General features: G+C 42.8%; 1 protein-coding gene across 1 annotated transcript in view; it reads right to left on the bottom strand.

Annotated features, from left to right (window-relative positions):
• The window catches only part of LOC127575111 (beta/gamma crystallin domain-containing protein 1-like), a 49,624-nt gene extending 25,679 nt beyond the window's left edge, over positions 1-23,945 (bottom strand). The window contains 7 exon segments of the mRNA XM_052024770.1: positions 431-466; positions 1,392-1,518; positions 9,204-9,343; positions 15,797-15,962; positions 16,745-16,863; positions 16,950-16,994; positions 22,829-23,945. Coding sequence (XP_051880730.1) covers positions 431-466; positions 1,392-1,518; positions 9,204-9,343; positions 15,797-15,962; positions 16,745-16,863; positions 16,950-16,994; positions 22,829-23,614 — 1,419 coding nt within the window. The 5' untranslated portion in view covers positions 23,615-23,945.
• Positions 23,946-24,754: the final 809 nt, after the last annotated feature.

Genomic DNA, 24,754 nt, shown 5'->3' with positions numbered 1-24,754 from the left:
GACCCAATAATGTTTAATTTACGGTTTTCTTGTGAATGCTGCTTATCTGATGCTATGTGCCTGTGATGCTGCTGCAAGTAAGTTTTTCACTGCACCTGTGCAAACATGTACAATAAACTCAACTTTGACTTGACTGTGAATCCTCATACCTGTGACAATAGGTAGAGAAACTGACCAGGATGCAAAGCTCCATGTGGCTAACAAATCCGGAAAGGGTCTAGACTTAGGGCAGGAGAAATGATAGCAGGAAGATAAACTGGAGGGCACAGACACTTGTGGAATCACACCAAAAGTAAAACATCGTCGTAAAAAAATGAATGAAAAAATATTTTTACTGAGTTTAAGTAATAAACTAGCCATTATTCCCTACAATCTGGGTACAAAACTGTAGAAGAACACCTGTTGATGTGTAATGCCAGAAAATTCTTACCTTATGATCATGAAGTTTTTCTACTTTCAATGTACCCTGCAAAAAAGTAAGGCTTTCTTTATATTTGTCTTCTCCTTGGAAAATAAAAATAGAATCAACTCCATAAAGGCACCCAAGTGTAAATCCTTTTTAAGTAATGAATTAACGGGACAATGAATGGTCGTTTGGACTATCTTTGTTAAGCAAATATTTTGAGAACTAAAGTCAAAAGTTGGAGAATAAAAAATGATATATTTGCGTCACAAGCTTCCAGAGAGATATTCTTAACTAACCATTACAAATACCACCGCTTTCCCTTGAATTACTATTTATTTTTATGCAGATAAGCTGAAAATAATTTAAAATCACAAGCAATATATTCATGTAAATGACATTCAAAAGAGTACTGGCTTGCACAATAAGTCATGAAAATGGAGAAGTTTTCCTTGTATTCCCTCACAGAATATATATTTATATTCATCCCAGCCCAGCATTTATTGATCATTTTCAATTATCCCTCAGAAGGTAGTGGAAATATAAAATTTGGCCCTCATCCTAGTAGAGAAACTGATCCCCTTGGGTGAATTTGTTGCTAGAGTTGGAAAAGATCTTCTAGAAGGCAGAAGTTGTCAAGGAGGGAGTGGGGAGAACTAATTACAATGGAAAAGGAAACCAAGAAACCATGTTGCAACTCAGTACACTCAATTAGGAAACAGTTTATGTGAATGCCAGGCCAATGAGTTCTTTTACAGGTAAATAGATTCAAATAGCATTAAAATGCTATTATTCATTGAGCTGAGGCAGCCCCTGCAGAAAACAACCCAGCAAATCGCAAAGACTTTTGAGTTCAATTTTAAAATAGAGTATCATTATGTATACTGTACATCAAGTACGAGTACAACTTGCTTCTCTGATCAGTTTGCATTGATTTTCAATATCCATATGATTTCTTTCATATATCAAAGAAGGATTTTTTATATACCATTTTTAATGGTCTTAACGAGCCGATGTATGGATCCATTGCTTCCCAAGATTCTGGACATGGATACTGACCAGGTTCCACAATGTAAGAATTTCCTTGATAGAAGGGCTCTCCGAAGAGCAGCCAACTGTGAAACAAATGCAAAAATGTCAGAGTCAGGCTACAGCTTTTCCAAGAAAAGCGAAATCTTGAAATACAGAAAACCCAAAAACCAGCATAAGTGATCTTGAATGGAGTAAAGAAATGATGCATTTAGAATCACTGGATCTTATTGACACACAGAAGGAAACCATTTGACCAACTGAGTCTACGTCAGCTCCAAGTAAAGCAATCTTGTTAGTCTCACTGCGTTACTCTATCCCCACAGCCCTGCAAATGCAAATTATTCTCTTTCAGAGATTTCCTTTTTTCTGTACAGGTGTGCATGTAGTTTCTCTGCAACCTGTACCAACCAAAATTGCATAAATTTTGTTAAAGTTACTAGTTTCCAACAAATTCATACTTACAAAACTAAAACTAATTTAAGTATGCAATTTTCAAATATTTTTCCCAAAAGGAGGATAATTCGTGGACTCCCATCCCTGCAAAGGAGGAGGTGTGGAAGTACTGCTCACACTGGTGTTAATAAAAGAAAGCTTAAATTTTTTTTATTCAAAGATTAATTTTAGCTTCTTCAACCAATGGAGCTTGATGTTAAATTTGCACAATGATTACATGTGAGAAAATTTTATTGGAAATTGCACTATCAATTGATTAACATCAGGTCTAGAAATTAAGCATCCAAAATAGAACTCCTGCAGCAAACCAATGTTCCAAGCCTCCAACACGAGCTAGAAGATGCACACAGTTTGCAAAAAGTGTGCTGTTTCACAAATCTGCTCAGGCATACAATTAGAACTTGACTTGACCACAACTTATCCATGCCCGAGGGTTTATGAATAGTTTTGATACCCAATTCTAACCACACATAGTCAGGTCAGGTACATAGATTTCATGCAGCTTGCCACTTTGTTTAACTAAAAAATAATATCGGTACAAAATGCCAAGCCTCAAACAGGCATTTAGTATCTCATTTGAATGTTCTAAGGTGTTTCTCCCCCTTTCTGCCAAAATTCTCCTGGAAACATCAGACACCCCTGTCACTAATACAACCTTCGCAATGTTCGCCAATTTACAGGGGGTCCACAAACTCCCCCGATCTATGCTCCACCCAACTTTGCTGCTGACCCCAATCCACTCCAACATCCTCCTGATCTCTTGGTTGCCAGATCCCCATGGACCGGCTCAATATACACCCCACTCCTTAACAAACTCCTGGCTTCCGATCCACTCCTTACCATGCCAATGGCATACAGTGGCAATAAACTAATGGAAGAATTCAAAGGAATTCATGAGAATTCTGCAGATCCTTTTGTACTTTTTTTGTCGTATTTTCATATTTTCTTGACGTAGAAAGTGGCCACTTGGCCCATCACATGCATTCTTATCAGCTCCATTCCTCAACCTATTTTTCCCATAACCTCTGCTCTCTCACATGCCCATCAATTTCCCCCCCAATACTCTTGGTACTCACCTACTCTGGGGACAAATTACAGTAGTCAATTAATCTACCAGCATGTCTTCATTGTGCTGGTGAAAAACTTTGTTCTGCATGCCATCCATACAGATTATTTCATCACATCAGTACATTGAGGTAGTACAAGGGAAAACAATAACAATGTAAAATAAAGTGTTACAGAGAATGTGCAGAACAGGCAGACAATGGATTATCTATAATAATGCTTTTAACAGGGAATTGAACAGCAAAATACATCAGAGGAGACATTAAGCAAAAACAGAGATTGGGAAAGATGGCCAAATGTATTTTTTTGCTGGTACCCATGACTAAATATAAAAATACACCAAACTTGCAGTGAAGCCTCTGAAATATGAGCAAGCTTTTAAGAGTACAAGGGAAAATAAACTTCATACTGGATCACATTCCATCACATTTAAGAACAAATCAGAAACCATGGCAAGAGAAGGGTCACTTAAAAAGAGGCCTTTTAGAAAGAAAAAGTCATTAGTTGCAAAGACACCACACAACTCATTGATCCCACGGCACAGAGCCCTCCACACATGTACAACATGCATGGTGGCGTAGCAGTTAGCATAACGCTATTACAGTGCCAGTGACTGGGGTTCAATTCCCACCGCTGTCTGTTTGTACGTTCTCCCCGTGACTGCGTGGGTTTCCTCTGGATGCTCCGGTTTCCTCCCATATTCCAAAAACACAGGGGTTAGTAGGTCAACGTGGGTGTAATTGGGCAGCGCAGGCTCATTGGGCCGGAAGGGCCTGTTACCTTGCTGTAAAATGAAGTTTAAAGTTTAGCAACTGGCAGATGTTCTGCCACAAAAATAGCCAAAGGATCTTCAACCTGAAACATTCATTCTACTTCTCTTTTTACAGCTGCCTAACTTGCTGAATTTTCTAATATATTCTATGCTTGTTTCAAATTGCCAATATCTCCAGTATTTTTCATTATCAAAACAAACTTGATTCATTAAAGTAAGGAGTTACCCTCCCAAATAAGGGAGAACAGACATGGAAGTGTTCAGCTTGAATCATAATGTATAACTGACTATTGCTGCCTGGAATGCTGACTAGCAAGGTATTTCTGAAGTGACTGCACAAATCATTTCCTTTGAAAGCTTTAATGTGCAAAGCAGCTGCTCATCAGGAAACTACATGCTTAGCCTGTAGGAAACATGAGCTCAGCTTTTCTAGTTTACAGATTGATGGACTAGAACAGCAGAAGACATTGATTATCTATCATTACTAGAATGTTTTCAAAGGATTAGAGAGAGAGAGAGAAATTTAAAACAGTTTCTATCACTGGATAAAAAGTACTAAATCAACCAGTGTGGCAAAAGGCTGACACATCTCCTGCAGCGCAAAAAAGATCACCATGTTGATCCCTGAGATAAAGGAGTTTATCTATGAAGACAACTTAGAAGAATGAGAGGTGATCTTATTGAAGCAGAAGTTTCTGGGAAGATTGACACAGAGTGGATGCTTCCCTTGTGCAGGTTCAGAGAACTAGGGGGCATGGTTTCAGAATAAGGGGTTGCTTATTTCAGACGGAGATAATGAATTTGTTCTCTGAGGGGATTGTGAAACCTTGGAAGTCTCTACCTCAGAAAGCTGCAAAGCCAGAATTATTGAATAGGAGAAAGAAGACACAAGAAAATAGGAGTAAAAAGTAGATTGCCAATCCTTCAAAGCTTCTCCGCCATTCAATACGATTATTGCTGCTCTGCCCCAGACCTCAACTCCTCTTCTGTGCCAGTTCCCCTTAGTCCTCAAAACACCAATCTGTCAAAAGTTTCTCCACCTCTTTAAATAGCTCCAATGAACCAGGCTCTGCTAACCCTCCAGGAGAGAGAATTCCAGAGATTCATCCCCCTCTGCAAGAAGAATTCCTATGCACTTCAGTTTTAGGTACCTTGTAACTACATCCCCTCTTTCGTGACTCTCCCACTAGTGGAAACATCTCAACATCTATCCTAACTTGCTACCTTGTGATCTTGTATGTTTCAGCAAGATCACCCCTTATTCTTCTCAACTTCACAGTTTATAGATCCAGCTTCTTTAGTAGCTTGTGATAAGACAACTCTCATATACAATGAATTTAGCTGAGTGAACCTCTTTTGGACTGCCTCCAATGCAAGCATATCTTTTCTTAAATTAGGAGGCCAAAACTGTGCAAAGTGCTCCAGATGCGGTCTTGCCAGCACCTTATACAGTTGTTATATTTCTTCCCTATTTCAAACCTCCAATCCCTTTTACAATCCCTTTGCCTTCCTCACTACTTACTGCTCCTGCCTGGCAATTTTTTGTGATTTGTGCACAGGAACACCTAGATTCCTCTGAGCTTCAATTCTTTGCAATCTCACACCATTTAGATAATAGTCTGCTTTTTGACTCCATTTATAGAAGTGCATGACCTCACATCATCCCACATTAAACTCCATTTGCTAAGCTTTTACTCACCCACTCAATCATTCAATATTCAGTGGCTGAGTCCAAATATCCTCACAGCAACATAGCCTCCCACCTAATTTAGTGTCATTTGTGAATTCAGATACTTGACACACTGCTCCCTCCTCCAGGTCATTAATATAAATTGTTAATAAAATGAGGGCCAAGGGCTAATCCTTGGGACAGTCCACAAGTGACATCCTTCCAGTGTGTAAAAGACCCAAGAGAAACAAGAGATTGCAGATGTTGAAACCTGGAGCAAAAGTAAACTGCCAGAGGAACACAGTGGGTCAAGCAGCATCTGTGGAGGAAAAGGGATGGTTGACATTTCGGGTTGAGACCCTGCATCAGGACTGAGCATGTAGAGGGAAGATAGCAAGTATAAAGATGGGAGATAGGGGCTTGAAGGTGATAAGTGGAACCAGACAAGATGGCCGTTGCTGACAAGAGCGTCGGTTGCATGTCATCACTTGGCCTCACTGATGTAGAGGAGGCCACACCAAGAGTACCAAGTACAATAGATGAGGCTGGAGGAAGTGCATGTGCATCTCTGCCTCACCTGGAAGGGCAGCTTAGGTCCCTGGATGGTGGCAAGGTAGGTGACGTAGGGACAAGTATTGTAACTGCTATGGTTGCAGGAGGAAGTGCCAGGGGATGGGGAGGGGTGGGTGGTAAAGGATGAATGGACCAGGGAGTCAAGGACAGAATGGTCTCTGTGGAAAGCAGAAAGGAGAGGGAGAGGGGAAGATGCGACTATTTGTGGGATTCCATTGCAGCTGGTGAAAATGGTGGAGTGAAAACAACCCACTTATTTGGACTATCTCCTACATGATATCCAATCTTTGATCCATGCTAACACACTTCCCCCAATCCCATGATCTCATCTTGTGCACCAGCATTTTATATGGCACTTTGTCAAAACAAACATTTGAACTACATGGGAGTTAAGGGATACAGGCAGAGAGTAAGAAAGTGGTGCTGAAGTTGAGGTCAGATCAGCTGTGATCTTTTTGAATGACGGAGAAGGCTTGAAGACCGATTTGCCTACTCCTCATTTCTTACGTTTTTAGGAACGTGAACAATAATTTTACTTTTAAATGAAAAATTCATTTGGCTTTAAACCTATCTGTATCAATCAAGTTCTAATTGCCTCAATGCTGAAAAGAAGTAATACATCAGATATAAATTTTGGTCCACAAAATTCAAAGTCAACACCAAAATGCAATAGTACAAAATAGAAATGAACTCCAATTTGAAATGAAGTTCAATGACACATGAACTCATTCGGATTAGCCTAAAATATGAAAGGATAAAAGGAATGCTATGATTTTGTAGTGTAATTAGCCACATAATATTTTTCCTGGCTATGATTTGACTAAACACTGTAATATTCAGGAAATTACACAAATCCAATACATTTGTGGTATCTGGCAGCATTACATGACAGCAACAAAAATTACAGTCAGCTTCCCACAAGTTGGAGATTGTTTCACACCCAATATCTTAACTGATATTATTTGCAAAAACTGCATCATGACACTTGCACAAAGAATTATTTATAAAATATTAAAATATTTTAATTATCCCTTGATCAATTTTATAACTAACATTATTATTATCATCAACATATTTTCCTCTTCGATCAACTCCTTTCTTCTGCTCAACCTTGCCACCATACCTAATGTATGCTACACTCTTAGGAATCTGGAGTAACAAACAAGATGCTGGAGGAACTCAGTAGACTGGGCAGCATCTGTGAAGGGAAATGGACTGTCACCACATTTCAGGTCGAGACCCTTCATCTGGACTTCATCAGATCCAGATGAAGGGTCTCGACCCGAAATGTGGTGACGGTCCATTTCCCTCCACAGATGCTGCCCAGCACACTGAGTTCTTCCAGTATCTTGTTTGTTGCTCCAAATTCTAGAATCTGCAGTCTCTTGTGTCTCTACTCTCAGGAATCTGGTACTTACATTTGAGGCAACCTGATGCTGAGACTTTCCATGTTGTGTAAAACCGGTGGATGAGCAATGCTGTGCTCCGAATTAGCAAAGTAAATCACCAATCCATAAACAAGTTCAGAATCGAAATTCCAGATTGCTAGTGCTCACAACCTTAGTGTCGTTTTATACAATAGGATCTTACATTTTCTATCAACATTTCTCAACCTGTATGTATCCCACAGGCAGCCGTTTTACTTGCAGCTAAGATTTAAGCCTCTAATTGTCCAGAAAGATCTCTTTTAAAACAGCTCTTCCCAGAAGCAAATCATCATGAATCATGACAGATGATGGGCTGATTTTGCTAAGGTGGTTAGCTCAGCTGTTTGGTACATCTAACAAACAAAAAGGATGCCTCACTTAGTTCATTACTTAAATCCCAGTGACAGACTTTTAATTGCTTTAAGAGTTTATTGCACAAACAGAAGAGTCAGACTATACGAGTTGTAAGTAACAGGATGGAGATCATGAATTTCAAGAGCACAGAACTGAAAATTATATACCAAAATACAATATGGACACTTAAAAGACTCTTAGATGGGCACATGGATGTAAGAAAAATGGAGGGTTATGGGCTGTGCAGGAGGGAAGGGTTAGATTAATTATAGAGTAGGTTTATATAGGTTGGCACAACATCATGGGCCGAAGGGCCCATACTGTGCTGTACTATTCTATGTTCTTAAAATTAAAGTGGAACAAAAGCTGAACATGATGTAGCAGTTGGACATATCCATCTTGCCTCCTAAAGCCACGAGATCATTCTGTTATTATTATTCTCTAACATACTTATGTGAATTTTAACATTAATCTCTTCCAAGAAGTTACAGCCAGCAAAACTGCCTTGGGATTAATTTAACTGAACATCTAAATTGGTAAATTAGTAAATTGGTTTATTATTGTTACAGGTAGTGAGGTACAGTGAAAATTTTTGTTTTGCATCCCATCCATACAGATCATTTCATTACACAGTGCATTGAGGTAGTACAAAGGAGAACAATAACAGATTGCAGAATAAAATGTTGCAGTTACAAAGTGCGGTGTAACCAGACAGTAAGATGCAAGACCATAACGAGGTAGATTGCGAGGTCATTATTATTCTCTATCCTTAGATTCATAGAGTTATACAGCATGGAAACAGGCCCTTTGGCCCAACTTGCCCAACCAAGATGCCTATCTACGTTAATCCTATTTGCCTGCATTCGGCCCATATCCTTCTAAACCTTTCCTATCTATGTCCCTATCCAAATGCTTTATAAATCTTGTAATTTTACCTGCCTCTACCACCTCTTCTGGCATCTGGTTAGTGGAAGAAAATTTAAGTGTATTGGTTTGTTTGTTTTGGCTGATGAGTAAGGAAAAAGGTGGGAGAGGAAGGAAAGATCAAACAAAAGTAAACTTGACTGAGTTAAATTCCATCTGCCATTCCCTTGCCCACTTGATCTAGATCCTGTTGTAACCTTGGACAACCTTCTGCACTGTCCACTATACCTCTATTTTGGTGTCAACTACAAACTTACTAATCATGTCATCTGCATTCTCTTCCAAGTCATTAACATACATAATTAATAAAGGACCCGCCACCAATCCCTGTGGTACACAACTGGTTACAGGTCTCCAATCTGAAAAACAACCCTCCAAAAGACCTTGTCTAAAGATATCTCATTAAACAGCAGCATCACATCATCATTTAGCATAATTCTTACATAGCAGTCATAGGCAGGGCATTTAATGGACTTTATCAGTTTATCAGTTCAATATTAAAATTGTTTAAAATTGAGGAATTTTACTTACGTGGCTGAAAATACTTCAAGGGATAATGTTGGTTCCAGAACCCCATATGTCTGTACTTCCTCCATTTCATCAAAGTATGTTGTTTTTCTTCCTAAACCATTCAGCTCTGTACATAAATCTATTTCAGGCAAACACCATTCCTGGAAGGTAACAAGTTAAATCTTTGAATCAAGTTCTCTCTTTGGAGGCTTTAAAAATATGATCCTAAAAAATCTTTATTACAACTTCTTATCAAATGATTATCAAAATTACAAAATATTGCTAGAATACAAAAAAATAGTCCTCCTAAAACTCGTTGCATTTTTGCTTTAATGTTAAAAGCTTGTTGGTAAATGTTGTCAAATACATAAGTTTCTGAATTTACACTTCTGCTCTCACTTTTGGATTTGAGATCAGGAACGTCAAGTTTACTTTTGTTTGATCTTTCCTTCCTCTCCCACCTTTTTCCTTAATCATCAGCCTAAACAAACAAACCAATACACTTACATTTTCTTCTACCAACCATATCTACGTCTGCATCTTCAAATGCTAACAATTGTGTAGTCTCACATTCTTTTTCCTCTCTCTCAATTTATATAAAGCTTATTTTCCCCTGGGGAGCATGCAGTGTAAAGAACAAAGGCTCCTTGTAAACTTTTAACAATCCCTCATTCACAACTACACCAATCAACAAGTCCTAATGTTATGGTATCATAGAAACATATGACATGGAAGGAAATGCAACCCATTACATCCAGGTCAGTTGAGAAAGAACTCCACCGCTTAATCCCAACAGAGTACACGTTCCTCTCAACTTTTCCTATCCATGTCCCTCTCCAAATGTTGTTTAAATGTTGTAAATGTACCTGCTTATAAGTGTAAATGATATCACTAATTTTTGCAAATACTACAATATTCAAGAGAGTCATGGAGCTGAAATTTTACTCATTGCTGGTCTTTAAGGTGAAGTTCATGGACACGTGACTGTGCAAATGCAAGTCTGTTCAATGACCACAGAGTCATTGCTTTCTAAATTCATTCCTACCTCCATTAAATCCAGTTTTTTCTTACTGCCACTCAATTTCAGCTTTTTTTAATCCTTTTCAGTTAAATGCTTATCATGTTAGCCCCATTCCTACCCAATCCACATTTCTAGAACAGTTTTTGATGTTCCTATTTTTTCCCCAATTTCTTTCCACCTACATCCATTCATGTGCAAACCTAGATAATAAAATTCACCACTGCTTCATCCTTTGTTTTACTTTAATTTATTCATTTATGGTCTGAAAATGCCATGACAATGCCATCATTTATGGTCGAGACCTAATCCTCACTGCACTGAAGGCAGGTGAGAGTCAAACTGGTTGCTAGGCCTCAGGTCAAATGTCGACCAGAATGGGTAAGGAAAGCAAATTTCCTTTCTTGAAGGACATTAGTGAACCAGGTGAGTTCTAATGACAATCTGGCAGTGGTTTCATGGTAAAAACAGAAACTGCTGGAAATACTCAGCAGGTCAAGCTCCATCTGTGGGAAGAGAAACAGTGTTAACATTTCAGCTTGAAGATCCTTTGTTACAACTGAGGAGGAGACAAAAGAAGCTTGTTAAACTGCAGGGAAGGTTGAGGATTAGATTCCCACCATATGCACTTTTTTATTTTCAGTAGTTTCATGGTTATCATTACTGAGACTAGCTTTCATTCCAAATTTTGACTCAAAATGAAATTCCCCAGCTGCCTTGATGAGATTCAAACTCGTGTCTCTGAATCACTGGTTGCTATTGCAACAATATAACTATTGCTTCCCTTTTGATAAATATAGGACTATAGCAGCTAGCTACCCTACTATAGAATAAAGACACGGAGTCTGTTGCTTGGAGTCAGAAGTCAATTGCTCGACAAGGGCGCGGTGTGCCTTTTAATACCGAAACTCTTCCCTCGCTTCAGTTCCTGCGCTGACATCACGCGTGGGTCACCTAACCTTCCCGTGTGTGGGCTTTCCTAGCCCAACGACGGAGAAGGAGGAGGGCCCCGCACCATCTTGGGTCGGGGCCTCCAACAACGCTCGCGATCTCAGGATCCGGTTCAATACCAGTAAGGTGAGTCGCCACATAACCCCCCCCCCCCCCCACCCCCCCAGAACCGGCGATACCGTCACGAAAGCCAGAATTAAATAAACTATGACTTGAGTGGCCTGCCCCTGTGTCGCACTCGCTAGACCACCACCGGTTGGTCCAGGTCTAAATGAGCCGGCTTCAGCCAGTCAATTGTAAAAACCTCCTCGCGCCCTCCAATGTCCAGCACAAACATTGTTCTTGACGACCCGGAATGGCCCTTCATACGGCTGCTACAGCAGTGTTCGGTGCACACCCCTCCTGACAAAGACAAACTTACAGTCTCAGAGGGACATCGGCATATGGGTCGGGGCCTGTCGGTGTCGCGAGGTGGGTATCAGGGCCAAGGTTGCCAAGCTGCTTGCGCAGCCGGTCGAGCGTCACAGCAGGTTCTTCCTCTGGCCCCCGAGGGGCTGGTAGGAACCTACCCAGGACGACCAAGGGCATTCCATAGACCATCTCCGCAGACGAGGCGTGCAGGTCCTCTTTTGGCGTGGTACGTATCCCCAGCAGGACCCAGGGGAGTTCGTCCACCCAGTTGGGCCCCTTAAGGCGGGCCATGAGTGCCGACTTCAGGTGTCGATGGAACCTCTCCACCAGCCCATTGGATTGCAGATGATAGGCGGTCTGGGAACCCCAAAAGTCGGCGACGGCAGACCACAGGCCAGAGGTGAATTGAGCTCCCCTGTCTGAGGTGATATGGGCCGGAACAAAAGGTCCAGTGCGCAGGACTGGGTGGAGGTGTCCATGAGGGGAATTGCTTCGGGCCAGTGGGTAAAGTGGTCGACAATCGTGAGGAGGTACCGCGCTCCTTGGGAGACTGGGAGGGGACTGACAAGGTCGACATGGATATGGTTGAATCTCCGGCGGGTAGGTTTAAAGTCCTGCAGAGGGGCCTTGACGTGCTGCTGTACTTTTGAGGTTTGGCAGTGTGTGCAGGACCGGGCCCATTCGGAAACCTGTTTACGCAGGCCATGCCAGACGAACTTGTCGGACACCATCCGGACAGTAGTCCGGATGGATGGGTGTGCCAGGCCGTGGGTGGAATCAAACACCCGTCGACGCCAGGCAGCTGGAACGATGGGGCATGGTTTACCGGTGGAGATATCGCAGAGCAGGGTGCGCTGACCGGGACCTCCCAGTAGGTCTTGCAGTTGCAGGCCCGAGACTGTGGTGCGATAGCTGGGCATCTCCATGTCCGTTTGTTGTGCCTCCGCCAAGGTGCTGAAATCCACCCCCTGGGACAAAACTTGGATGGTGGGCCATGAAAGTGCATCCGTGACCACATTCTTTTTCCTGGAGAGATGGCGGATGTCAGTGGTGTACTCCGAGATGTACGACAAGTGCCGCTGCTGCCGTGCTGACCAGGGATCTGAGACCTTGTTGAAAGCGAAGGTCAATGGCTTGTGGTCGGTGAAAGCTGTAAACGGACTGCCCTCCAAGAAGTATTGGAAGTGTCTGATGGCCAGGTACAATGCCAACAGCTCGCGGTTGAAGGCGCTATATTTGAGCTCTGGTGGTTGAAGGTGCCTGCTGAAGAACACCAGCGGTTGCCAACGCCCTTCAATGAGCTGCTCTAGAACGCCTCCGACCACTGTGCTGGAGGCGTCGACCGTGAGGGCAGTCGGGACATCCGTACGAGGATGCACCAATAAGGCCTGCTTGGTTTTGACGAACGCGGTGTCAGCCTCCTCTGACCAAACAATGTCCTTGCTTCTGCCCGACAGGAGAGCAAACAATGGGCGCATGATGCGGGCCACGGATGGTAGGAACCGGTGATAAAAGTTTACCATACCAAGAAATTCCTGCAGGCCCTTGATGGAGGTGGGTCTGGCGAAGTGGCAGATGGCGTCGACCTTTGCAGGCAGGGGCAAAGCACTGTGTTTGTCGATCCGATGGCCCAGGAAATCGATTGTCTCGAGCCTGAATTGGCATTTGGCTGGGTTGATGGTCAGGCCGAAATCCCTCAGGCGAGAACAGAGTTGGCAGAGGTGCGTGAGATGTTCCTGGCGGCTGCTGCTGGTGATCAAGATGTCGTCAAGGTATATGAAAACGAAGTCAGGGTCGCGCCCGACCGTGTCCATCAGTCGTTGGAAGGACTGAGCAGTGTCCTTGAGGCCAAAGGGCATCCGGACAAATTCAAAGAGACCGAAAGGTGTGATCAGCGCCGTCTTTGGAATGTTGTCCGGATGCACTGGGATCTGGTGATAGCCGCGGATGAGGTAGACCTTGGAAAAAATGGACCACCCGTGCAGGTTGGCAGCGAAGTCCTAAATATACGGCACAGGGTACTGGTCCAGGGTAGTTATGTCGTCCAGGCATCGGTAATCGCCGCAGGGTCACCAGCCTCCGGCTGCCTTGGGGACCACGTGTAGCAGAGAGGCCCATGGGCTGTCCGACCTGCAGATGATCCCCAACTCCTCCATCCTCTTGAATTCCTCCTTCGCAAGGCGGAGCTCGTCCAGGGTAGCCGTCAGGCACGGGCCTGGAGGTGTGGGCCCTGGACACTGTGCTTGGGCAAGGTGGAGGAGAACTGGGGCATTAGTACAGATGGGAACTCTGCCAGGACCTTGGCGAACTCGTTGGTTGACATGGTGATGGAGTCGAGGTGTGGGACCGGTAGCTTGGCCTCACCCAACGAGAACGTTTGGAAGGTCCTGGCATGTACCAAATGCTTATCCTGCAGGTCAACCAGCAGACTGTTAGCACGAAGGAAATCTGCCCCATGGAGTGGTTGTGCAATGGCAGCCAGGGTGAATTTCCATGTAAAGTTGCTGGTGCTGAACTTGAGTTGCACCGAACGGGTGCCAAAGGTCCAGATGGCGCTGCCGTTGGCGGCTCGGAGGGCGGGTCCTGGTGTGCAGTTGCGAGTCTCGTGGCTGTTGGGAGGCATGACGCTGACCTTGGCCCCGGTATCTACCAGGAAATGACGGCCAGAACACCTGTCCCACACATGCAAGAGGCTATCCGGGTGGCCAGCCACCGTAGCCATCAGCAGCGGCTGGCCCTGGCGTTTCCCGGAAACCTGCGGGCGTCTGCGCCCCACCGTTGGTGGTAGAAACACCATGGGTCGGTCGGTGTCTTAGACCTGGTGGCGGGTGGGGTGCGGTCAATTGCCGGGTCTGGCCTGCTGGGCCGCTGGGTACGTGGCGTGGCAACACGCTCGACAGACGCCCCGCTCTCCTCCTTTGCCCGCCAAAGGACATCAGCACAGGTGGCCACCTTCTGGGGGTCGCTGAAGTCGGCATCCGCCAGGAGCAGGTGGAAGTCGTCGGGTAACTGCTCTAGAAAGGCCTGCTCAAACATCAGGCAGGGTTTGTGGCCATCTGCCAGGGCCAACATCTCATTCATGAGCGCAGAGTGGGGTCTGTCACCCAACCCATTGAGGTGGAGGAGGCAGGAGGCCCGTTCGTGTCGGGTAAGGCCAAAAGTCTCAAGGAGGAGGGTCTTGAACTTACCGTACTTCTCCTCCTCCGGGGGTGCCTGGATGAAGCCCTCGACCTGGGCTGCAGTGTTTTGGTCGAGGGCGCTCACCACGTGGTAGTACTTGGTGTCGTCCCTGGTGATCTAGCGAATCTGGAACTGGGCCTCCGCCTGGACGAACCAGACACATGGCCAGAGGGTCCAAAAGGTGGGCAGTTTAAGGGCTACAGACATCGTGGGTCCAAAAACATTTGGGCCCGTCAGGGTCACCAATGTAGTGGCTAGCTACACTACTATAGAATAAAGACACAGAGTCTGTTGCTTGGAGTCAGAAGTCAATTGCTCGACAGGGGCATGGTGCGCCTTTTAATACTGAAACTCTTCCCGCGCTTCAGTTCCTGCGCAGGTCACCTGACCTTCCCGCATGCGGGCTTCCCTAGCCCAACGATGGAGAAGAAGGAGGGCCCCGCGCCATCTTGGGTCGGGGCCTCCGACGGCGGTCGCGATCTCGGGAGCCGGTTCGATACCAGTAAGGTGAGTCGCCACCTATTCAACTATTATGCAACATTTTTGTTAGCCATAAGAGGGTATTTTAGTTAGCACAACTCTGTCATCATCATACCCTCATGACTATTAAACAATTGGTCTTTCTGGACAGTTTGGAATCAGAGCATGACTGATTTTACTTACTTTACCTCAGAAGATATGGCTCTTCAGAGTAGGTATCTATGTAGTTAATATTTAGGCATACCCCACAAGCCAGAGTTTACATAACCCAGATGTGCTGTCAAAACTATTACTCAACAGTTGAAGAAGCTGTTCTCTCCTTCTTCTCCCTCCATCCTCAGCTTCTCTTCGTGTCTTCCTTAATGGATAAACCACCAACCATTCCAACAATGTGGTTTTCTTAATATATAGTGCCGCATTAGTTTGATATAGGAAAGAATGACAACCAGGAGAAAAAGGTAGAGAAAGGGGAATGAGAACCTACACATTATCTGTTCAGATACCCATTGTAAAATACAGGTATGCATCAATAATTCGTTACTTTTTGATGAAAATAATTATGAAGGAGACCTACCTTAATTATTCTTCTTATTGATCCAATAACAGATTCATTAGAGGCAGATGTATTGTCAGAACTGTCTCCATCCATCTTCTTTCCCCAAATATCTGCCATCTCCACTATACCTTCCTCCAATGCAACTCTGCCACCTTCAAAGTTTGGTTTTTCATAAAGCAGCCAACTATTTGAAAAAAATTTGGAATAAATTTGATATATTACTACAAATATTGTGAAGACCAGTCACAATAAGAACTCTACTATTTTGATGCACTTTATTTCATTCTGGTCCATTTCTGCGCTATTTAAAATCCATATTTCAAAACCAAAGATAGGAATTCATCAAGATATGTTTATACTTTGCTACTGAACCACCAGGCTTAAGGACAGCTTCTACCCTGCTGTTACAAGACTCCTGAATGGACCTCGCATACACAAAAAGATGAATTCTTGATCTCCCAATCTACTTTGTTGTAGCCCTTGCACTTTATCTGTCTACCTGCACTATACTTTCTCTGTCACTATAGCACGATATTCTGCATTCTGTTTTCTTTTTACTACCTCAATGCACTTATATATTTAATAATCTAGATAGCACGTAACCAAAAGCTTTTCACTTCATCTAGGTACATGCGACAATAATAAACCAATACTAATATGTTGAGAATTCACAGCCAGCCATGCATTTAAACTCAAGTGGTTGTGCCTAAGCAAAGCAAAACCATTTGGTGTCAACATTGTCATCGTCATGGAATTAGCCCATGCTAAATCCAGCAGCCAATTTGTTGTGTACTACAAATGCAACAAACCTATCTTCACACCAAGTTCTTCACAACCAAAATCCTGAGCTCTTCCCGACCCCCTCTCCAACCCTCCCCCTTGCTCCCTGTCCATCCTCTCTCTCAGAATCGAGAGAGAAAGAGAATATAGTGAAGCATCCCACTGCGAAGTAGCAACACATCTTACCAGCCTCTTACTACTCTAATGGAAATTTCAGAGGACAGCTTCAAGGCTGTAGCATCCTGAACATCATGAAGGAATTCAAAAGCTTCTCCATTGAGTCTGGGCCGACTATAAATGATAATCTGAAAAATATATATAAGGGTTTAAACACCTTGCTTTGTGTTTCAATAACAAACTACTTAATTAAATTTTGGCATTTGTTTCCTACCTTTCCAGGTCTAGCATTTAATTTTAAATTTTCCTTTTCTGGTATCTGTTAATAAAATTTTAAAATGATTAAATTCATTTTTATTGCATATATTCTAACATTCCATTATCCATTTTACATACTTTGCCTGAACATTAAAAGAAACTGTATCTTCTTAGTTCACAATCAACGTGCAAGCTTTGTGCGATATTTTATGAATCGGCATATATACAGTATAATGGCACCTGATCACAACACTGAGAAACTTTCAATTACTATGAAGTGCAGCCTTTGATGAAAGTTAGAAAAACAGTGCAGCAATTTTCCAGCTCCCACCAACAATATGATGATTATTTTGTGCACTAAGGGACAACCAATCCAATGTCCCCTTCAACATCAGGTCTGACTACCTGAAGGTGCTGGGGATCTGGTTCGTGGGGGGGGGGGGGGGGGGGGGGGGGGGGGCAATGCTGAGGCATGTAACAAAAATTGGCTGGAATGGATTTGATATCATCAGCATATCTTCAGGTGCGATATGCTCTAGGGCTGCTGTACTTGGCACAGGTGTGGCCTGTTCCCACTCCTCTGCCTTGGCAATTATCCGGGACATCTTCTAGTTTATCTGGGGGTCCAAGATGGAGCAAGTCCGACGGGTCACGATGCACAAGTCCCCAGAGAATGGGGGCAAATGTGTACCCAACATTGCCCTCATCCTGGTGACCGCCTTCATGTGTGGCTGCATCAGGCAGTGTGTGGATCCAAAGTATGTGGGCACCAAGTGTCACTATGTGGTGAGGTTCTACCTGTCCCTGGTGTTGTGGGAGAGAGGCCTGACCCCATTACTGCGCAACATCCCAGTCCGCTGGACGCTGCCACGCCACCTGTCCTTTGTGGAAGAGTTCTTCCAAGTAAACATCTTTGACCACAAGTGGTCAGGGAACGTCCTGCAGATACTGCAGGACAGGGACACTATGGATACAGTGGGGTGGTTCCCTGTGCAAACTATCCAAATCATCTGGCAGGACTCACCAAGAAGTACCAAGACCTCACTTGTCTGGCGGTGAGAGGGCCCTCACAGTCAGATCGTTCCTGTACAGACGACATATCATTCCCAACGCACGCTGCCCTCGTCACCCACCTCTTTGCAGACTGTGGATTTGCTAAGAGGGTGTTGAGAAGGATGCAGGTGTCTGTGTCCCAGTTCATCCCCAGCAGCTGTGTGACAGAAAACTCTCTAATCTACAGGCTTTCCCAGGGACGTGCACCGAGACAGACATCAAGTGCTGCTGGAAGGTCATCGACTCAGTGAAAGATGCTATTTGGTCTGCCCGAAACGTGTTGGTCTTCCAGCACAGCAGGATGTCTGTAAGGGAATGCTGCTGACTGGCACATTCCAGGCAACAGGAGTACATGCTGAGGGATGTACTGAAGCTCAGTGCAGTCAATGCCAAGGCTCTATGGGGAAGGATCACAGTCTAGGGTCCTTCCGCTACTGCACATGGAGGGGCAGAGTCGGGTGGGGAAATCTCTCGTACAACAGAAGGGTGCATCACCCCAAGGGTCCACGAGTGGCATGGTGATTTTTTTTAAGAAAAGTTTACACGACTGAATGTGACAATCATGAATGTGAAAGTTTTTGCACTGTTCCTTCCTTTGTATATATTTTTTATTATGAATAAAGTCTATTTTTGAAATTAAAAAGAACTAAAGAACAAATTTTGCTCAAGATACCAGGAGAAAGATGGCGGGTCATTCCCCAACACTCAGCAACTGGACTACATTCCAGCAATATTACTTAACATTCAAACATTCAATAACATTTCAGTAACAGAAATGCTATTGAACATCGAATCACATTTATCAGTCTAGTTGTTTGAACCAAAGCTTTTTTTTAAAATCATTCATTCACACAAAGTGAACATCATTGGCAAGGTCAGTATTTATTACAATTTCAAGGGTGGGATGCTGTCCAAGGCCTTCCATTTTTTTCTTTTTGCCTGTTACCACACAGCTGCTGGCCACACCATTCCTGTTACCTTGCCAGGATGGTCACTCTAGCAGGCTATTTGATTATGGGCATCATAGCTAAACCTTAAACCTTAGACTTCAAACGCAAACACACACACACACACACACAGGGCCATTGGAAAGTAATGACCACAATTTCATCATTTCATCAAGCAAGCAATGAGCAGAAATTATACTCATACTTTCAAATCTGTATCAATGGCCACAGAGCATATCAAACCATTCAACTGTCCAACAGCGACCAGGCTAATTTGACAATGAACAAATTTCACTTTCAATATTGGATGGTCTATGCTTTTCTAGCATGTAGTAGGAAGTTGGCCTGTAAAACCACACATCTCAAACATTCTCCAAAGGGATGGACATTATATACATTGCAATATCAAATAGGCAAATACAAAGTTTAAACTAATACAAAATATGAAGTTTAACTTAAAAGTTAAAACTTCAATTGAAATTTCTAGCAAATTAACAAGGTAAGTTGATGAAGGGAATAGCAATATTTCAAAAAGGTTGGTTAGCAAAGATGAAGCCCGTTACATAGAAGAGTCATTGGCAGCATCAGTAAAAATGCAGCTTAAAGGACAAAAAGCCTAGTTGGGATAAACAGCTCCCATTTGCAAATAGATGATGAGAGACAGTTATGTTACCCAGGGGTCAGCACTGAAGTACTATTCTTTTTAAAATTACATGGATAATAATGGCTTGCCAGGTAAAATTTCAAAATTTGCAGATAACATAAAATTTGAAGGTGTGGTAAACAGTGAAGAGGAGAGTTACAGGTTGAGAAAAGGTTGAGAGGAGATTTTAGAGGTGTACAAGATTGTGTCAAGTTTTTTTAAGATATGGTTCAAATAACAGGAAACATAGATTTAGTAATGAGCAAAACCTAGTTAATGTCTTGTCGTTAGCTATAAAGAATCTCTAGTGCCCAGGAAAATATCAAATGCAAAATGTACGTTAGAGAATTCTCACAGACAACAAACCAACAAGTGAAATGTTCTAAACTTTCAAATTAACTTCTTGAACGATTTAACTAGAAACAAAACAAAAACTGGTGCATGCACACAAGGCTGATGTACTAGCTGAAATATAACTAAATTAAAAATATCAATAAATGTATTAGCTTGAAAATTATTTAATTTTGAAATGATAGTTCCAAAGGAAATTTACTCCATTTGAGAGCTTTTTAGGACCAGAGTTATTCTGGCATATTATACAGTTAAGTCCTTGAAGCCCTTTGTAAATTAGGATCTTCAATATTAGGCATCTATTGCAATTTTTTCACCCAGACCATTGTGCTGATTACCGCACTCTTCATTCCCTCCATCTCCCTCTCTCTCCATTCCTGATATCCAGTCCAAAAAAGAAACAGATGATGGAGAGACAGGGGCAGCAATGCAAGGGATAAGTGTGTAGGGCGATTGGTGTACACTGGCTTAGACCTGGGGTCAACAATGATAAAATGGCGGTAAAAATGGCAGGCATAATGGATTGCATATAGGGCTTTTGGAGAGTTAACTCTCTGCATCAGTGAGGGGTAGTTCATGGACTTGCTCACAAGGTTTGAATTGGACCACGTGCTTGGATAACACCTCCCCAACCTGGATATGAGTGGGAGCAAAGTAGCTCCATGCTCTAGCTCATTAGTGGCAAATGTTACCAACTCACTCCCCAGAGCTGCTGAGGAACAATAGATAATGTGTGAGAAGAGCAATAGCTAATGTGCAAGTCAACCACAATAGTTTGAAGTTCATCCGACAACTGAAGCAGGGTCTTAGTCACACTTCACTTAACAAGGCTTTACATATTTAGCATCTTTACAGGAAAAAGTGTGGTCTCATCATCAATGATTTCAGAAGGATTCTGAGAAAACTTCAAAGAGCACAGTGTGCAGGATCAGTGGTAGCAACTCCTACACATGGCACATGGAATCCACGGAGACTTGGCTTGGCCATAGAAAACAGTGGGTGGTGGTGGAGTGTTATTCTGACTGGAGGTCTGTGACCACTGGTTTTCCGCAAGGATCAGTGCTGGGACCTCTGTGAGATACATAAATGATTTGGATTAAAATGTCGGTGGGCAGACAACATAAAAAGTGGTGGAGTTGTGGATAGTGAGGAAGTTTGTCAAAGGATTCAGCAGGATAGAAACCAGATGGAAATATGTGCAGAGAAATGGCAGATGGGGTTTAATCCGGTCAAGTGTGAGGTGTTGCATTTTGGGAGGTCAATTGCAAGAGGAAGGTATACAGTAAATGGCAGGACCCTCAGGAGCATTGATGTACAGAGGGATCTTAGGGTGCAAGTCCATAGCTCCCTGAAAGTAGCAACACAAATAGATATGGCAGTAAAGAAAGTGTATGGCATGTTTGCCTTTATCATTCTGGGAAATTGTATAGTAGCTGTATTAAACTTTGGTCAGGCCACATTTGGAGTATTGCATGTAGCTCTGGTTGCCACATTACTGGATGTGGTGGCTTTGAAGAGGGTGCAGAAGAGGTTCACTAAGATGTTTTCTGGATTACAGAGTTGGACAAACTTGGATTGCTTTCTCTGCAGCATCAGAGGCTGAGGGGCGACCTGATAGAAGTATATAAAATTAAGAGAGGCATTGATAGGGTAGATGGTCAGACTCTTTGTTCCCAGGACGGAAATGTCAAATACTAGACGGCATAGGTTTAAAGTGAGAGGGGGAAAGTTTAAAGGAGATGTAAGAGGCATGTTTTTTTCTTAAAAATACAATGGTAGATGCCTGGAATGCACTACCAGGGAAAGTGGTGGAAGCAGATACGACAGCAACGTCTAAGAGGTATTTAGACAGGCACATGAACATGCAGGAAATGGAGGCTTATAGACCATGTGCAGGCAAATGTGCAGTTCAAATTGGTATCATGGTCAGCACAGACATCATGGGCTGAAGGGCCTGTTCCTGTGCTGTACTGTTTTATGAGTTCCCATTTAATTAAAAAAATGACCACATTCAACAAATTGCAAGTTCAAGAAGAAGAAAAAGTCATCAGTTTTGCTGTTACTGTAACTGAAAATCTTCAGGGGAAGGGATCTCATTGAAACCTACTGGATACTGAAAAGGCCTGGATAGAGTGGACATGTAGAGGATGTTTCCATTAATAGGAGAGTCTCGGATCCGAGGGCACAGCCTCAGAATAAAGGGACGTCCCTTTAAAACTGAGATCAGGAGGAATTTTTTTCAGCCAGAGGGTTGTGAATCTGTGGAATTCATTGGCACAGAGGGCTGTGCAGGCCAAGTCATTGCGTGTATTTAAGACAGAGATTGATAGGTTCTTGATTGGTAAGGGGATTAAGGGTTACGGGGAGAAGGTGGGAAAGTGGGGTTGAAGAAAAAATTCAGCCATGGTTGAATGGCGGAGCAGACTTGATGGGCCAAATTGCCTAATTCTGCTTCTATAGTTTATGGTCTAATATTTTCCCACATTATTGGAAGGAAATTGGACCTTAAAAGTCACATGGCAATTGTACAGGACTTTTGTGGAAACACACCTGGATTATAATGTGGAATTTTGGTCTCTATACCCATAAAAGGAAATACCCGCTTTGCAGATTGTGCAGCAAAGAATGATTCTAGATGGGACTAGCTCTCTGGGCAACATAGTTGGTATGGACAAGTTGGGCCGAAGGGCCTGTTTCCATGCTATTAGACTCTATGAATATGACTATTATATTTTGCAACAGCTAATTATTCTTGAAAAATATTCTAGCACTGTAGATCCCAAGCATAAAAAAATGTGCTTGTGAATGAAATCCACTTTAAGGTCATAACATTGAAGCAAACCATCATTGTACATTACATCTAATTTAAGGTGCCAAGTATTTATCCCCAGAAAAACTTACCCCAACGTCTGGTTGATTAGGCATTACAGACTTGGGAGTGAACAGGTCAGCACCGAATAAGCTTGGAAGATTTTGATCAATGTGCAAAGAGTCCAGCCCCTGGAATGTGGGTTCACTGACAAATGCATTCGTGTTCGCAATAGCCCCAAAATTTGTATTAATTTCCAAGAGGTTTGGTTTCAAATTAGGGGTGGTTAAACCATTTTCCAAATGCTTTTCTGATGCAAAAACAACAGAATTACTTTCATTTTCAGAGGTATTAGATTTCAAACATTTTTCTGTGTTATCTGGCAACTGGGTCTCTGAAGACCAATCAAATTCAAATCCTTTATCAGCATCATTGTTCAGTAATGATGGCGAGATATCAGCGGATTTCACCACAGGTTCTGTTGATAATTTGGATGCTTGGCCAAGTGTCTTTTCCATCTCTAAACGTGATCTCTTGCTGTCAGATGCAGAAGCAAGATCATCCTGCACACGATCATGTTTTTCAAATGGAGGCTTTTTACGAGCCAGAGATTTAAAGAGCAAACTCTGCTCAGCTGAAACACGTTTAATTACTTTTGATTTTGTTTCAATCTGTTGCATTTTGAGGAGACTGGCGGGTGCTTCATTTTTTCGGATACTGTTTCTCATTAAACCAAATTTGAACGAACTTGGGTCAAAATTTTTCTCCTTTTTTGGTGACATTTGATCTTCCTGGATCGGTGGCATGGCAAATGGTGGCGTCGAAGGCACTTTAGGAATCCGCTGCCTCTTTTGGCGGGAGATGAATGGGATTGCCATATCTAAACGAATTGTTTTCTGTAAGCTATCCATATCAGAAGAGCTGTCCAAGCTGCTGCCTTCATTGAACGAAACATTCATTTCACTTTCTTGCTGGGATTTTGAGGCTGTTGGTTCTACAGTGGTTGTAATGTCATTTGTTGTTGACTCCAGATCCACAATCACTTTATTTGTACATGCATCATTAATAACAAAACCCTCGTTTACAATAACTTTGCCTGGATGTGATCCTTCTCTATTTTGTACATATAGAGAATTTTCATTTGTTGGTGCACCTGGCTCTGTCCTTTCTTCCACTGGACCTCTTGCTAAGGCATTTTTTGCTCTGGATAAATTTTCTTGTTAGATGCCTCTACAACTCAAAGCTGGAATTGCACCCTTTGGTTCCATCTTCTGGTTTTGTACTTTAGGTGTGCTTGATAAGAGAGGCATGCCAAACTTGCTTTTCGTCACCTCTGAACTACCATTTTGCTCAAAAGAAACCGTTGTAGAACTACCTTCATTCAAGTCAGATTCTGCAGCTCCAGATAGTTGTACACTCTGGGAAGAGGTCGTCCCACTTATATCAAAACTTCTGTTTTCTAATACAGAAAGGGTTTGCTCTGATGGCTGGACAAGTGCCCCTTTTGTTTTGGGGGAGCCAAATTCTAAGTCATCACCACTACTTACAGGGACATCTTTCCCAATTATAGGTACCATGGCAGATGTTTGTAAACGAACAGATGCATCATTCACCTCACTTTCTCTAAGTGGCAAGTGAACTGCCTCTTGTTTAATAGGTAGCTTGAGATCAGCACTGGTTAAGGTATTTGATACTACTGCACTCTGAGGTGATGTGTTTGTTTTTTCATTTTCTCTTTGGTTTGTCTGTGGGGAATCTAACCCTGCAGGCAATGTGCCACCAATTGTTGCTCTTTCTAAGCTTTCCTGCTGCTCATTAACACTGTTTGGAATTCATGCCATTTTCCATTCAGACCCAGCGCTTTAAAAAGTTTGGTCTCGACTCTGGAGATGCATTCTTTGTTTTGCAGTCATTGATTTGCCCATTAGAACACCTCCACGATTCTTCTTTACTAATTTCAGCCTCCACAGTTTCAAAAGCTTGTAGATTTTGAAATGATTTTGTCTCTCTTATCTCAG

Source organism: Pristis pectinata, chromosome 10 (assembly GCF_009764475.1).
Source record: "Pristis pectinata isolate sPriPec2 chromosome 10, sPriPec2.1.pri, whole genome shotgun sequence".
Classification (NCBI taxonomy): Eukaryota; Metazoa; Chordata; class Chondrichthyes; order Rhinopristiformes; family Pristidae; genus Pristis; species Pristis pectinata.
The sequence above is the reverse complement of the archived record's forward strand: the minus strand, read 5'-3'. Positions and strand labels throughout refer to the sequence as shown.